At 37.1% G+C, this 16,211-nt stretch overlaps 2 protein-coding genes across 2 annotated transcripts; one reads left to right on the top strand and one right to left on the bottom strand.

The window, feature by feature from the left end:
- Nucleotides 1-552: 552 nt before the first annotated feature.
- LOC143549213 (3-deoxy-manno-octulosonate cytidylyltransferase, mitochondrial-like) lies at nt 553-3,230 on the bottom strand. The gene is made up of 8 exons (XM_077040169.1): nt 2,914-3,230; nt 2,086-2,131; nt 1,809-1,895; nt 1,585-1,709; nt 1,371-1,510; nt 1,130-1,181; nt 919-1,029; nt 553-833 (listed from the first exon to the last, which is right to left on the bottom strand). Exons 1-8 carry the CDS (start codon nt 3,175-3,177, stop codon nt 741-743), a joined length of 918 nt encoding a protein of 305 aa, XP_076896284.1. The 5' UTR covers nt 3,178-3,230; the 3' UTR covers nt 553-740.
- A 4,908-nt stretch (nt 3,231-8,138) lies between these two features.
- Nucleotides 8,139-14,273, top strand: LOC143549232 (vesicle-fusing ATPase-like). Its single transcript, XM_077040179.1, has 19 exons — nt 8,139-8,322; nt 10,066-10,161; nt 10,273-10,354; nt 10,443-10,493; nt 10,574-10,741; nt 10,820-10,974; nt 11,063-11,171; nt 11,294-11,393; nt 11,476-11,597; nt 11,684-11,766; nt 12,416-12,549; nt 12,623-12,833; nt 12,921-13,052; nt 13,150-13,210; nt 13,314-13,432; nt 13,531-13,618; nt 13,707-13,829; nt 13,917-13,982; nt 14,074-14,273. Exons 1-19 carry the CDS (start codon nt 8,147-8,149, stop codon nt 14,215-14,217), a joined length of 2,220 nt encoding a protein of 739 aa, XP_076896294.1. The 5' UTR covers nt 8,139-8,146; the 3' UTR covers nt 14,218-14,273.
- Nucleotides 14,274-16,211: the final 1,938 nt, after the last annotated feature.

Raw genomic sequence — 16,211 nt, 5'->3', positions numbered from 1 at the left:
AATAGTGAAGGTAAGATTCGAATCTGGGTCACTTGAAAATTGAACATCAGTTCTCTTCCTTACCGCTCTACCGCCATCCTAGTGGCGATATTAAGAAGTTACCTGCCCAAATCTTTTATATTGTTTTTTTCTTTAAGTCACCATAATTTCATAAAGCTTTTATATGTTGAACCGGTTGTTATGACATATTTATCCTCTAGAGATGGGTTAAAAAACCAGTTTGGGCCCGCTAAACCGCTATGATCAGGCCCAGGATCACCCTCCAACCGGGTTGACTCAAACTGATTCGGACTCTGAAAAGCGAAACATTAAAATGGTTTGGGAGCATCAGTTTGGAGGCGTCCCGGTTACAACCCCGAACCTTTTTTATAGGGCTGGATTTTCTCGTCCCTAAACCGGTTTCAAACCCGAATCAGTTTGAGCCAACCCAAATTTGACCAACCTGATCAGGTTTCAAACCGGAACCAATTATGCCATCACTATGGGACACAAACCCTTTTAATAAACTAAATTATTAACTGTTACAGTAACTACGTTCCACAAACTATAATATAATGTTCTCTTAAGTAGATTACAAACTCAGTAGAAACATACATCATCACGATTCGAAATTCAAGCTTTAACTTACAAAATACACTCACCGACGAAAATAAACAAAGAATAACAAACACTAGTGTGATGAAATCTTAAGTACTTTGGTAGCAAACCTCATTGCGACTACACAGGTCCCGACATTGAATCTAAGCCAGGTTCTTTTCGCGCATATAACTTTCAATCTTGGCAACATCTTCAGGCGTATCAACACCATGCGCATCATGATCCACTTTTATCACCTGCAAGATTTGAAAAAAAAAACAAAAAAAAAAAAAGATTCAGATTACATTTTTCAAATCTTTTTCAAGAAACGGCTTTTAGTACCTTCATCTTGTAACCATTTTCGAGAACTTTTAACTGTTCCAAATCTTCTTCTAGTTGCAATGGAGTTGGAGTTAAATCAGGATATATCTTTAGAAACTCGGAATCATAGCTCTATAAAACAAAATTCTTAGATTAAATTATTTCTTCTTTTTACAATATACAATTATAAAAAAATTTATTTATTTTTCATTTTTTATTTTTTTATCTATACCTGAATACCTAGATGAAGATTATAAGGGAATGCAGGATTGACTTTCCCGGACCTAGATAAGGATACGATAACAGAATTTAAATAATGATCTGAAAATGTTAAAAAAGATCATCATCATCATCATCATCATCATCATCATCATCGTTCTCAGTATATCCCACCAATAGCAATGCTATGGTAGGGTCTGAGGAGGGTAAAATTTTAACAAAGATCAATTTTTTTAAATAAAAGAAGCACAAACTTGTTAAAAGGGATCAGGCCTCGAGAAAAGTAGATCGCATAACCGCGATTATCAACCACGCATTTCACACGATTCGGATCAAACGCGTCTTCTGGTTTCAAAGCTGTTACTGCTGTGCTGAAAACTACATCCGGGGTGGTCTGCAAACAGCATAAATCAATATATAGTTCAACAATAAAAATTAGATTTTAAAATGATATGAAGCGCGTGTTACCTGAAGAGCTTTGACAATCCCATCAATTACTTCAGGTTCGATTAGAGGTTCATCGCCTTGAATATTGACAACAATATCATACTTTTTCTCGAGCTTTTGAAGTGCTTCACTACACCTCTCAGCACCTAAAATTAACAGCATACAAATAATTTATTTGTTAACCGACAAACTCTATTATTATAACTCAGCTTGATAATGAAACGAAGATAAACATAATTTCATACCGTTTCTGCACGACTCTGCAGTCATTATTACATCAGCACCAAATCCTCTACAGCATTCTGCAATCTTTTCATCGTCCGTTGCCACAACTACAACCACCAAAGTTAGATATTAATCGGCTTATCAAGGAAAACATCAAACCAATTCTTTCATTCAATGATTCTCGGTGCTAATTTCATGAGAATGATTCATGAAACAACAACATTTTACACTCAAATCATAAAAGTGTTGAGATCACGATAATCAAGAACAAATTCAAAACAAAGTTTAAATACTTACCAACACGATCCAAAGTTGCTGCTAACTTTGCTCTCTCCCAAGTTCTCTGTAGAAAGAGAATGAAAAACCCAGATCAAGTTGTAAACGTGTTCAACGTGTTTTTTATGCTAATTATAAAATGACAGTTAATCAAGTTGTAAGTGTGTTAAACGGGTTGTAATGACCCGTTTCTTAAACAGGTTAGATACCCCAACCCAAAAAACCTAGTTATTTCCGCATCGTCTTCAGATCGTCTCATCAACTGGTTAGTGGGTCAATCCGTTCAACTAAACGGATCAGCCCGAACACGACAGGACCAGTTTCTTAAACGGGTTAGATACGCCAACACAAAAACCTAATTATCTTCGTATCATGTTTAGGTCATGTCATAAACTGGTTAGTGGGTCGACCTGTTTAACTAAACGGGTCAACCCGAACACGACCGTACCAGTTTCTTAAACGGGTTAGATACTCCAACCCAAAAACCTAATTATTTCTGTATCGTGTTCAGGTCGTGTCATCAACTGGTTAGTGGGTCGACCCGTTTAACTATACGAGTTATAACATCTTAACCCGAACACGGCCCGTGTTTTTAAACGGGTTAAATACGCCAACTCAAAATCTACTTGTGAGGTTACCAAATCACATAACCTGTTGCGTACTTGCATCTACTCAATTCGTATCAATTAAACACATATTTATTAACATAATCCAAACACAATAGAAAACTTTAGTAACAATTAACTAATTTTAACTTAAAAGTACAATCAAACCCAAAATTGTGAATAACCCCACTAATAATTAAACCATTGTTATGAATTAAGTGTTTAACAGCGAGTAAAACTGAACCTGGATCATGGGTTTGCCGAGGATCTCAACGAGTGGTTTACCCTGAAACCGGGAAGAATCAAACCGGGCCGGAATTATACCCATGACCCGGCTCCGAAACATGGTGGCGGATCGGCGGTAATAATAATAATAATAATAATAATAGTAAGCGTGTGCACCGACAGCTACAGCGGCTGCGGCTGCGGCTGCGACATGTATTATTAATGATTTGGTGGAAATGTGATCTGATGGTGAAGATCCGGTGCAGATCGATTTGGAAGTCATGGGCTCGAGTGATAGATATCAGTGTGTGTGTCTGAACTATGAATAATAATAATGAAATTGAAATTATTATGTATTTAGTTATTTACAAATGTTATAAACTTATGATTTCGGTTATTTATTTGTTTGTTTGTGGAAGTTTAGATTAGATGTCAATATGTCCTGTCACATTGCCTTGATTTTCCACTAATCAATACAATAAATCATGGTAAATTCCCATAAGGCTATGTGTAGTGGTGGGGCTATAATTGGGGCGAATTGTGATACGTGGCGCCCAGTCAAAATGGAGTGGAAATTTGTTTTTGGGTGTAGGGGCTACAAGTTGGGCCCACAGTGTGTTTTTTTATTATTTCTTTTTATAATTAAACTAACTAAATAAAAACCAATTTATTTAAATAATTAAATTAAAATGCATTAAAATAAAAAAGAAATACAAAAAAAACATAACTAAAAATATTAAAAAACATAACTAAAGAAAAAAAAACATAATTAAAAAAGAAACTAATATCCGTAATATTCACGTATTTTTTCACGCCAGCGTTGCATCAATAATTCGGCATCCCCGTGAAACCCCTCTGCTTTGAGGGATTCGTAGTCGTCTTTCATTTGTTTTAATTCGAATGTTTGGTTCAGCTTTTCTTGTTGTTTGTTGGATGCTCGAATGTCGGCTCCAATTACGGTGGCATTTGTTTCCAAACGACCGACCCACTCGTTTATTTCAATGGGCTCCGTATTGAATCGTGTTGACGACGAACCTTCCCCCTTATTTTTCCTCGATCTCCCGCGTGGTCGAGGCAACTCCTCTACCTCATCTTCGTCAGGTATATTCAAATCCTCGGCTAAATTGACCGTGTTGTCGAGGAAGAAGCTACGAGCATCGGAAGGTGTGTTTGGTGTGCTCGGATTTGTCGACGACGATGTCTTCGACCTTTTTGAAGGCCGGGATGAGCCGGCTCGTCGGGCGGCCGGAATGGTTGGTACCACATTCCATTTCGAGCAACGATGTTGCTTTTCCCAAGAACTCAAATACTTGAACGGTTTCCCGGGCCGCTCAACAGTGTGACCCTGAGCTCGAAAGTCGCTCAAAGCTTGACCTATAATGTCGACATCGTTATTTTCGCTACGCTAGCCGGACCCCTTTAACCGGTTAATTATCCCGGCAAATTTTTGACAATCGGCGTTAAGCCCCTTCCAGTGGGCTTGAACCGCTTCTTTTCCCCGGTAGCCTTCGGGTTTACCGGTTATCGCGAGCCAAGCTTCAAATACTTTCTTCCAAAACACCCCGGTGGCTTGAAAGTTAGCTACAAATTAAATTTATTTGTAACAATTAGTATATATTTTAATAAACACTAAATACATTTTAAAAAAATACTTAGTATTAAAAAACTTACCAACGTCGGGATCCTCCGAAATATTAATCCAAGCCCTTGCAAGGGCCACCTCCTCTTCCTCGTTCCAATGCTTGTATGGATCACGTTGCGCCATCGTCTCCCCCGGTTGTTTTTTTTTGTGTTTACGGGTCGGCTTTTTGCTTGAACCGAGGCCCGTGACGTTTGCGTATCCGGTACCGACTCCGGTGGTGTAGACCCGAACGCCGGCATTGTGTTTTGGGGGCTGAGAAAGTTGGCGTGCATGTTTAGGTTGGGGTCGGAAAGTTGATACGGATAGCTCGGTTGGCTCGGTTGGTTCCATTGTAAGTTCGGTTGGTTCGGTTGGCTTGATTGTGAACCATACGTTTGACCGAAACCAGGGAATTGGTAGTTCGGTTGGTTCGGTTGGCTCGATTGCGAACCATACGTTTGACCAAAAAGAGGGAATTGGTAGTTCGGTTGGCTCGATTGCGAACCATACGCTTGACCGAAAGTAGGGAGTTGGTAGTTCGGTTGGTTCGGGTTGTTTCTAGGATTCATTTTGTTTATTTTTTTGTAAGAAATTGGGTATGATTTGTGTATAAAATGGAGAAGAAGAGTGTATGTTTATATATATATATATATATATATATATATATATATATATATATATATATATATATATATATATATTTTAAATTTGACCGTTTCACAACGGTCGTTTAATATATTATTATTATTTTCTTCTTCAACCGGGCGACAAATATATCCCGCCCCCGCCCGTTTTCGCCCAATTATCGCCCGGGGGGGGGGGGGGGGCGGTGTTCCTCCAAAAAATCGCCCCTCTTCGCCCCTTATTCCCGCCCACTACACACACCCTAATGGCCCATTTATATAATGTGTTTTCAAGATTAACACAATTAATTCAAGTTTTCAACTTTGTCCCTTTGGTAACTCGTCGCCGACGACATGATAGCGAACATCGACGATGCGTTACTGGAACAAATAGGATAACGATGCGTGGTCGTAATCTAGCCAGAATAGGTTTAAAACGGGGTTCCATGATGCGTTAGTGGATAACGCGTCGTCGCTATCATACGTTAGCAACATAACGCATCGTCAACCCTATGTTATACCCAACAAGTCGCCGACCATGAGATCCGGCAGGTCGTCGCGGGCGATGTGAGCACGGGTGTCAGGTATGACAGCCTGTCGTTGACGTCGTTAACAAGAACACATCGTCTGTGATTAAATGAGCCGAAGAACACATCGTCGACGACCTATTCCGGCGACATGTCGTTATCCTATTTGTTTCAGTACCGCACCGTCGGTGTTCGCTATCATGTCGTCGACGACGAGATACCAAAAGAACAAAGTTGAAAACTTGAATTAGTGAGGATAATCTTGGAAACACATTCTATAAATGGACCATTATGAGATTTTCCCATAAATCATTCACCGATTATCCATTAACCATTTTGTGCTCCTTTTTTTTAGGATTTTTATTAATACATTAAGTAAAAGGGTCGGTTCTCTCGTAAAAGCATTAATATCCTATCCATCAAATTAAACATGTGTAGTAGATGGAGTCCTTGTAAGACGTTTTACGATAAATCGGTGTAATGGATGAACCCTTAATTAAAGATATATTATGATTAGGAGTATTCAAGGTTATACTTCAAAGAGAATGGCCATGAATATGAATATTCTTTAGTTCTTATGATACATTAGTTACATGAAAAATTGTCTGAATGCACAAGCAACCTTTCTCCATATATAAACTATAAAGGGAGCCAGAGTGTTTACATAAAGGATTTCTATATTTCCTATATACTAAATTATTCCCAGGGTTCTTCTTTATGCCCTTGAGTCTTTATCTTTTATCCTTTTACTCTACGTGTATCGGCTTATACTAGGGGACATGGCCATATTGAGCCTCTCCTCAGGCTTAGAGGAACGATGCCTTGGAGATACTTTTCTCCTCTTTTACTCTTCTTTATTGACTACCTTCTTCATTCTTATCTTCATTGTTTGCTTGGGGCTCCCTCTTTGGGCTTTTGTTGGGCTTCCTCTAGTCTTGTTCATCTTTTGCTTGCTCATGGGCTACCTTAGAAGCCCGGTTACAAGGTAGGTTCTTCAGTTATCCTTTATTTTTTTTATTAAAAATAAACATGTCACATTTCATTAACAAATAGGATGGACCAATTCCATCTCAACCTAGCGCTATATGAGAGGCACCCCCACCCCAACCCTTTCAACCCGACGCTTTGCGTGGGTATGGCGCCCACTAGGCACGATCTGATGTGGGTGTGGTTTTTATAATATACAGAGTGGTTTCATAGCTTATCCTTTTATCGTACACACACCATCGTGTTCTTTTTATGCTTTACTGTCTTTCTATTCTCCGTATAGGTCAAAAAGCAAATGATGAACACAACACACCGAACCCTCTCACGTCCCAAAACTTGTATAAAGATAGAAATGAAAATCAACGTTACTAAACACATGAAAATAGACTAAAAAATTATAAATGAAGAGTATTTACTGTTTAGATAAAAGTTGCATATCCCTCACTTGTGGCTAGTTGTAAGAGGTTTGGGTTCTCCGATGGAGACTCAAGTTCGAATTTCACCTGTGTCACATTTGGATGGATATTGGCAATGAATGATTTAAGCTAGACCTTGTGCAAAGGTTGTCAGTTCGAACCTTGAGCCCACCTTGGTTTTCGTCCCACCGTGTGTTACGCCGAAGAGTTCCGCTCTTATGGTGGCGCACCGACTGTCAAGTGGCAGTCGGCGATATGGTTTTCCGGGGGAACACCCAAGCCAAAATATGAAGCGAGCGTGAACCCAGTTAAGACAACATAGTCTGACCGTTTAGGCATGGTTGCAAAAATTCCAATTGCGTTAGGAACGGTTGCAAAACCTCCTCACCGGTTGCAAAAACTCAGACCATTTAAAATAAACAAACGGTTGCAAAAACTCTGACCACTTAGCCACGGTTGCAAAAACTCGGACCGCCTAGTCACCGGTTGCAAAAACTCCAACCGCCTAGTCACCGAAAATAAGCGGTTGCAAAATCTTCCACCGCTTAGCTACCGTGTCAGGTAACTACCGTTTTCGGTAGGAGATTCGCTAAATCAGTCGCTAAAATTGCTACCGTTTTTTTCAGTGGCAAATATTTGTGTCAATTGCTTAATTTTCTAGTAGTTGTGGGCCCAGCTAAGACAACATGGTCTGGGTTCTTCAAACTTATAGAGTGCGGTAGCCTAAATACAAGAAAAGTCGTCGTTCAAAAATAAAGAAAATTACTATTTAGATAAAGGTTGCATATTAAGGTAAATTTCAGGGGTTACTTTGTAAGTTAGTCTTCGAGAAACCATGAGATAAACTGACGGTGGTCTGGTGCAAACTGTTCAAAGCCTTAAACTTAACCCGGTGGTATTTCATTTCTTAACTACTCCGTCAACAATCAATCCAAACCGTCTTATTACTTCTTTATTCTTTATTCCTTCCTTCAAATAAAAACCAGTACCACCACTAATAATAATATTCTGATAATTTCATTTCATTTCATTTGATCTGTACAATACAATACAATACAATACAATACAATACAATACAATGTATAGAGGTAGTTCAGGATCATCAACGACGATGATCGTAACAAACACACCGGCTAAAGATCTGGCGTACACTAACTGCGCCTACTGTTCACCGTCCGATCTCCGTCAATTCACCGTACCTGGATCTAACCTCACGCTTGCTCTCGTCGGTGACGTCTTCGTTCTCACCCTAGCATATCCTTTTAACCTATCTTATGTGTTTGTTTATTACTGGTTTAATTGACTGATTACTGATCCTTATTGTTTAGTTTGTTAACTAATTTAGTTCTCATCTCCTGCATTTGTTAGTTTAGTAGTTTGATCAGTGCACTGTTTAACCTAATTTGTGCACGTAGGGATATAAACGAGGCTAAGCTTTAACGAGCCTGGTGTATTTTTAGTTTTACCTATTTTTAGACTTCTATGCAAATTGTTAGTATTTTGATGAATGCAGTGTTTAGCCTAATTTAATATCTAATTCCTTATTGTTGTTACTTGTTAGCATTGTACAGTATTTTTTGTGTGTTTTTTTTTATCAATTAGGAGGTTTGACACTAGGCCGATAACTAGTTAAGTCGGATTGGTGGTAGTCGATTTAAATTTCTCAGGTAAATTCTTCATCATCATCATCATCGTACTCAGTAAATTTCACCAATAGCAAAGCTATGGTAGGGTCTGAGGAGGGTGAGATGTAGACAACCTTACCTCTACCCCATAGGAATAGAGTGGCTGCTTCCGGTGAGACCCCCGGCTCGATAGTAGTTTTGCATCAAGCCTTGGATATAAGGCACATAACACTCAACCATCAGAACACCGGCCGATTGGTACATGTACCCTTGTCTTTCGACTATCAACGCCACCACATGATGTCTGATTAACCTTCCGCCACTTTTAACATTATTTTCACGAGATTAACAAAATAACGTCAAAGTTAGTGCAATTTCACTTTTGCCCACCCGAGGGTTCGCACAAATTTTTTAGGTAAATTGTGAATTTAAGTTAGTTATGCTGTTCTGCATTTTGTTTTTAATATTTATGATGAGTGCAATGGTTTAAACTAGTTTAATATTACACAATTTTGTGTTTTCTATACTTGTTAGGGTTGCAAACGAGCCAAGCTACTCGAGATAGTAGATCGGATCGATAAAGAGCTTGATATGGTCTGAATTTTTTCGGGCTCGAGCTGAGCCTCAAATAAAGCTTGTTTAGTTATCGAGCCAGAGCTTGAGCTTTGTATGGAAGCTCATTTAGGTTTTTTGAGCCTTAACGAGCCTTGTGTATTTTTTTAAGTTTTTATCTATTTTTAGGCTTTTATGTATTAATTTCACACCGCATAGCTGAGTTTTGGCTCGATTAAGGTACTATACGAGCTCGAGTTGAGCTCAGGCTCGTTTAATGTATTTCTCAAAATACATAAAATGTATTAAAACATATATAAATTAATAAATAAATGATAAATGAGCCGTTGTTAAGCTATAAAAATGACTCATGAGCTGAGCTCAAGATTCAGAATAAGAGCTCAAAACAAACCGAGCTCGAGCCTAGTCAAGATCAGGCCCGGCTCATCTCGTTTACACCCCCTACCTGTTAGACTTTTTCGTCTTGCTTATTGTTGTTAGCATAGCACAGTAGTTTACCGATTAGCAGGGTTGACACTAGGCGGAAAACTAGTGTAATCCATATTCATGTTTGATATAAATTCCTTAGGCAGGGTTTGATATTGTTGTTCTTGATGTTACTTAGAAGATCAGTACATAAAGTTCATGACTCATGCTACTGTTTGGTTATTGTTAATGTGAAGAACATTATATCTAAGTGATTGCTACCTTGATGTTTATATGTTTAAATAATCTGTTTGAGCATTGAATCCCTGCTGTTATCATGTTATCTATAACTCTATAAGGACATATTTTATTGTTTTACTTAACTGAAACAAACTGCGAATGATACCATACAAAGTGGTCAAATTGGGCTTAATGCCATCCAACGACGTTATGCAAGAGTTTCTACTGGAGATTCAGTATCTGTTGGCAGGTTTGTGGTTATGCTTAGTGCTTACTTTAGAGAAGTAACTACCAACTAACTAAGCAACCAAGTTTTTTTTTTCTAAATCTCTTACAAATCTGTTTTTACCAATCATTCTAGGTTTATTCCACCCGAAGATTTCAATATTGCATTACTTACCCTTGAGTTGGAATTTGTGAAAAAAGGGAATAAAGAAGAGCAGGCAAGTTTCATGCTTTTAAACTAAGCATGCGTTTTCTTTCGTCCTTTTAGTTATCACCTAAAGATTCCAAAATTGTTATATTTTGCAGGTTGATGCTGTTCTTTTAGCTAAACAGCTTAGGAAAAGATTTGCAAACCAGGTACGTTGATGTTTTGTCCATCTTAACAATTGTAATTACAAGGCAACAATGTTTTTATATATGTATTTGCTTCATTGCAGGTTTTGACATCTGGACAAAGGGTAACGTTTGAGCATCAGGGAAATGGTTATATCTTCACGGTAACCCAAGTTGCAGTGGAAGGACAAGGAAAATCAAACATTGAAAGGGGCATGCTTTCTGAAGATTCATACATTGTGTTTGAAGCTCCTAATTCTAGTGGAATAAAGGTTTTATAAAACACTATTGCGTTGACTTTTTGACTATATTTGTTCAGTTCTGTAAGTTTTTTTATCCTGTATGTGCAGATTATAAATCAGCGCGAGGCTGCTAGCAGCAACATTTTCAAGCACAAGGAGTTTAACCTTCAATCACTCGGTATTGGTGGTTTGAGCAATGAATTTGCAGATATATTTAGAAGAGCTTTCGCTTCTAGGGTTTTCCCTCCACACGTGGCAAGCAAGTAATGTTTATGATATTTTGTTAAATGTGAAACATATTTATTAGTTTCCTTTGAATCTATAACGGGAATGTGAATCTTTGTTCATTAGACTGGGTGTAAAGCACGTCAAGGGAATGCTGCTATACGGTCCCCCTGGTACTGGCAAGACTCTAATGGCTCGGCAGATTGGAAAAATGCTGAATGGGAAGGATCCAAAGGTACTCTATGCATGCATTGACCTATTTCTATATTCTATTCATGTTTATTATGTGAATGTGAATCCACAATGGCATTTAATGATGCTATTGATAATTCTTTTTTTGTTAATTATACAAACTAGATTGTGAATGGACCTGAAGTGCTGAGTAAATTCGTTGGTGAAACTGAGAAGAATGTAAGGGACTTATTTGCTGATGCTGAACAAGATCAAAGAACACGAGGTGCAACTCTTTACTTGTTAGAATCTTGATTTTGAAACAAATTTTGTTTCAATTCTGATACCAGTTTTTCAAACTATTTCAGGTGATCAAAGTGACTTGCATGTGATCATTTTTGATGAAATTGATGCCATTTGTAAGTCTAGAGGTTCAACTAGGGATGGCACAGGAGTGCACGATAGCATTGTTAATCAGCTTCTTACAAAGGTTGGATAAATTTTCAAATCCCAACTTTATAATTAACAAAAAAGAATAATTATTGACTATTTGACTTTGGAAAATCTCTTCTTTAGATAGACGGTGTGGAAGCATTGAATAATGTTTTGCTTATTGGTATGACAAATAGAAAGGATTTACTTGATGAAGCTCTTTTGAGGTGAGTTCTTTATCCCTCATTAAGATGTTATAACTTAAATGTAGGCTTGTAAACGAACACGTACGGACCATATTCGTGTTCTTTTATTTAACTCCAACCGAACAAACAACTGAACACGAACAATCAGACGGACGAGGTTCTCTTATATATGCTCGTTCTTTAAGAAGATGAAGGTGCTTGTATTTTTTTATGTTCATTTGTTAACATTAAAAACGAACGATTCATGAACGTAGCCGAATGGACGTAAATGAACCAGATTAAACTTTTGGCTGAAATAGCATATTTGAACAAACCACAGGGATGGAAACCGCACTTTACTCTCTTAAGAAAGTTATGAAAACTAGACTATATTTTAATGGACCTAAAAGAATTAAAACGTAAACGAACGAACGAACTTGAACAAACACAAACAACAAACATAAATGAACGGACATAAACAAACGCTCACAAACATAAGTGAACTAACGAGACGTGTAAATGCTCGTTCGCTTAACTAAACAAACAGAAAATATTGTTCATGTTCGTTCATTTATTAAATAAATGAACTTCCTGCCAGATTGTTTACTGAACGTTCAGTTAGCTTACAAGGCTACTTAAATGTCATTGATTCGTGCTATTTTTGTTAAATATTTCTTCAATCCTTGTTTAGGCCCGGTCGGTTGGAAGTCCAAGTAGAAATCAGCCTTCCTGATGAAAACGGTCGATTGCAAATTCTTCAGATTCATACAAATAAGATGAAAGAGAATTCTTTTCTAGCTCCAGATATTAACTTGCAAGAACTTGGTATAATTATTTTTGCATTTTTACTTGTTAACGAGAAGTATGGTTTAATGAATTCTAATGAATTGCATTTTAGCTGCACGGACAAAGAATTACAGTGGAGCGGAACTTGAAGGTGTGGTGAAAAGTGCAGTTTCTTACGCCCTCAATCGCCAGCTTAGCCTTGATGATTTAACCAAAACAATTGATGAAGAAAGCATAAAAGTCACAATGGAGGATTTCTTGAATGCTCTTCATGAAGTTACTCCTGCATTTGGTGCTTCAACAGACGACCTTGAACGTTGCAGGTAAAATAATAATATTATCTCATGCTTCTTTTTTCATTTTAATTAATAATTTTGTAACATTATCTGAACTTCTATATATCAATGCAGACTGAATGGAATAGTAGACTGTGGTCAACGACATGATCATATTTTTAAAAGAACCATGCTGTTAGCAGAACAAGTTAAGGTTAGCAGAGGTAGCCCACTCATAACAGTTCTTATAGAAGGTCCAAGTGGCAGGTAAATTATGGTTTTAAATTTGATCAATAGTTATTAGTTAATTCTACAATAACAATTTCTCCGAGCTCACAACTTTTTCTTTTATCATCTCTGGCAGTGGTAAGACTGCAATGGCAGCTACTGTTGGTATCGGTAGCGATTTCCCCTATGTGAAGATCGTAAGTTATTTTATAAATAAAATTTAAATAATCCATTCACTGATTATTATTATTATTATTATTATTATTATGTGAAATCAACATATGCTTTCTATAATTGTAGATTTCTGCTGAATCGATGATTGGACTTAGCGAACCGAGTAAATGTGCACAAATCGTCAAGGTCTTTGAGGATGCTTATAAGTCAACACTGAGCATTATTGTCCTTGATGATATTGAAAGGTAATTTGACTTGCTTATGAATTAATAATTAGTATAAATGAAATTTGTATCAGTTGCCATTTAATCCATTAATTATTCTAAATTATTTACAAATACAGACTACTGGAATATGTTGCCATCGGCCCTCGGTTTTCAAACTTAATATCTCAGACGTTAATGGTCCTTCTCAAAAGGCTTCCTCCAAAGGTATATTCGTTTCTATTAGGATATAATAATTTGCTAACTGAATGAGATTAAACATAATTAAATTATGTTTTTGTTACTTAAACTTCAGGGTAAAAATATGCTGGTTATCGGGACAACAAGCGAAGTATCTTTCTTGGAGTCGGTTGGTGTTTGTGATGCTTTCTCAGTCACTTATAATGTTCCTACATTGAAGACCGAGGATGTTAAAAAGGTAAGCTTCCTTGTTACGTGTTTTGTCTTTTGTTTTATATGTTTTTGATGTATTTAATGTTTGTTGTCTCAATCTTTGTGTTTTCAGGTATTGCAACAACTTAATGTGTTCGCTAACGATGATGTTGATGCTGCTGCTGAGGCTTTGAATGATGTAAGATTCTTGAATTATCAAATATTTGTATCTTATTATTTTAATTAAAAAAAAAAAACTAAATGGTGATATGTTTGTGGCGGTGTTTCAGACGCCACTTAAGAGGCTTTATATGGTGGTGGAAATGGCGGCACAAGGAGAATCCGGTGGAGGTGCAGAAGAAATTTACTCAGGCAAGAAAAAAATTAAAATGTCGCATTTCTATGACTGCCTCCAAGATATTGTACGTTACTAGCGTATCCCTCTATAAACATGCTTCGATTCCTATTTTATTTTTTAGAAGTTGGAATTTTGAGTGTTGGATTGTATTCATATGCTTGGGTTGTAGTTAACATGACCATGGTAGAGTTTGGCAGCATGGTTTTCTCTGTTGAATATCTTGATAAAAAAAACCTGACAGTGTACGCGTATATTTTGTTGTTTTACTATATGAAAGATTTTGTTGGCTATGTATCAAATATGAAAGCGGATTGAACTCCGTAACGTCTTCAATCAATTCGTTCAAAAGCGACGTATCAGGTTATTATTAAATTAGGGAAAAAACATTCAAATCTAAGACATAAAAACATTAACAATCAACATCCACTGTACAAAATCTTTTGAATGGGGTCTATCATGTGAAACAAGTTGATGAAGGCATGATTATGCCATTGGGGTGGAGCCGAGTTTGATTAAACTTGATGGGGCTGACTTTATCTTTAGTGAGCTTGGATTTGTCTTCTTTAAAATTTAGGCAGCTCGGGCTTGTCTAGTTTCGACTCTAAGTAGTTGTCGAGCTCAAGATTCGTTCGTGTGGGTATGTATTTGTTATATTATTTTCTTATATACATATGTGATTATACTTCTAAGTAATAGTTATCTATTTATAACAATCATAAACTTTTTACAATGCAATTACATGCATACACATTTGATATTACAATGCAATTACATAAACATTTGATATATGCTCAGGAATACAATTAAGTTCACTTAATGGCTCAAACTCTTATTCATTTACTGAATGGTCTCTAAAATTTGTTGCGTTGAGCTTTTAATGAATTCATTTCTTCCTTTGGGCTTCCATTTCCTCGTTTGGGCATCCATTTCTTCATTTGGAGAAGCTCTAAAGTAGCTCAACTACTCAATACTTAATACTTTCAAATATTGTCAGGAAACAACACCTTACAACCCATCAAAAATTTGGAAGAAGTCTATGAGCATGTTTGGGATTGAGTTTGAAAACATCTTATTGGCTTTTTCGAAAAGACAATAAGTTAAAAGGTGTTTGGCCATTACAAAAATCCTTTTTATTTTACCTTTTTGAAAGGGTAAAAAAAACAATGTTCTAAAAGCTTAAAATCCTAGTTTTTCAAAATAACTTTTGAAAAAACCCATAAGTTGTTTTCAAACTCAATCCTAAACGTGCTCTATAACTATTCTTCTTTATCTAGTACTTAGCAAGCTGTGTACCTTCACAGAAAGCCCTTAGCAAATCCCAATACCGTTGAAAATGCTTGTAGCTTTTAGAGATGCAATCGCAGTCGTTGATGTAACTAAATTAACCACTTGGTAGAGAAGTAGTATAAATAAAGATTTTGGTCAAACCACTTCGAAGGAAAGTTATAAGGCTGCTCGTTGTGGAGAGCTTTAACCCGGCGTTATGGCTTATGTGGCATACCCTTAATGTCACGCCGTGGTGTCAAGGGGTGTTTGTTAACCCATTAGTAAGCGTTACTTCTTGAAAAAATTGGGGCTCATATTCAATTTAACCAATCAATTTTTTTTCTTCACCCCTCATAACTAGCTAGTTAACCCACAACACCCAAGTAAACAGTCAGGCTGGTTAAATTATCACTGCATTCGTGACAGTGACGTGACGCTTTAACTAGTAATTACTAGTTAAACCACAACACATAGCCTAAAGCTTACTATGTCATTGTTCTCAAAGCAAAATTCTTAATTCATATATTATAGTGGTCCTCTTTAGTCGTTTATATTGTTGCCAGCTTCGGTCAACCAAACATACATTTGGTGTCGCACTATAGATTCATGAATAAACACTAATGCGAGTTTGGAGGTGTGTACACGATTGTTCAAAATTGTTAAGATTGTGGACACCTAGGAACCTCAAGGGCTCAAGAGGCGAAGCTCCCTATAACACAGGGGTTCCAAGGGAGCACCGTCCCCTTGGCGGGTCCAAGGAAACGCCAAGGTTCTTGTGTTTCTCATAAAATTATTAGAATGAAT

Source organism: Bidens hawaiensis, unplaced genomic scaffold (genome assembly GCF_021521415.1).
Source record: "Bidens hawaiensis isolate Kalapana, Puna unplaced genomic scaffold, B.hawaiensis_p1.1 tig00015451_1, whole genome shotgun sequence".
Classification (NCBI taxonomy): Eukaryota; Viridiplantae; Streptophyta; class Magnoliopsida; order Asterales; family Asteraceae; genus Bidens; species Bidens hawaiensis.
Note: the sequence above shows the minus strand (reverse complement) of the source record. Positions and strands in the feature narration are given on the sequence as shown.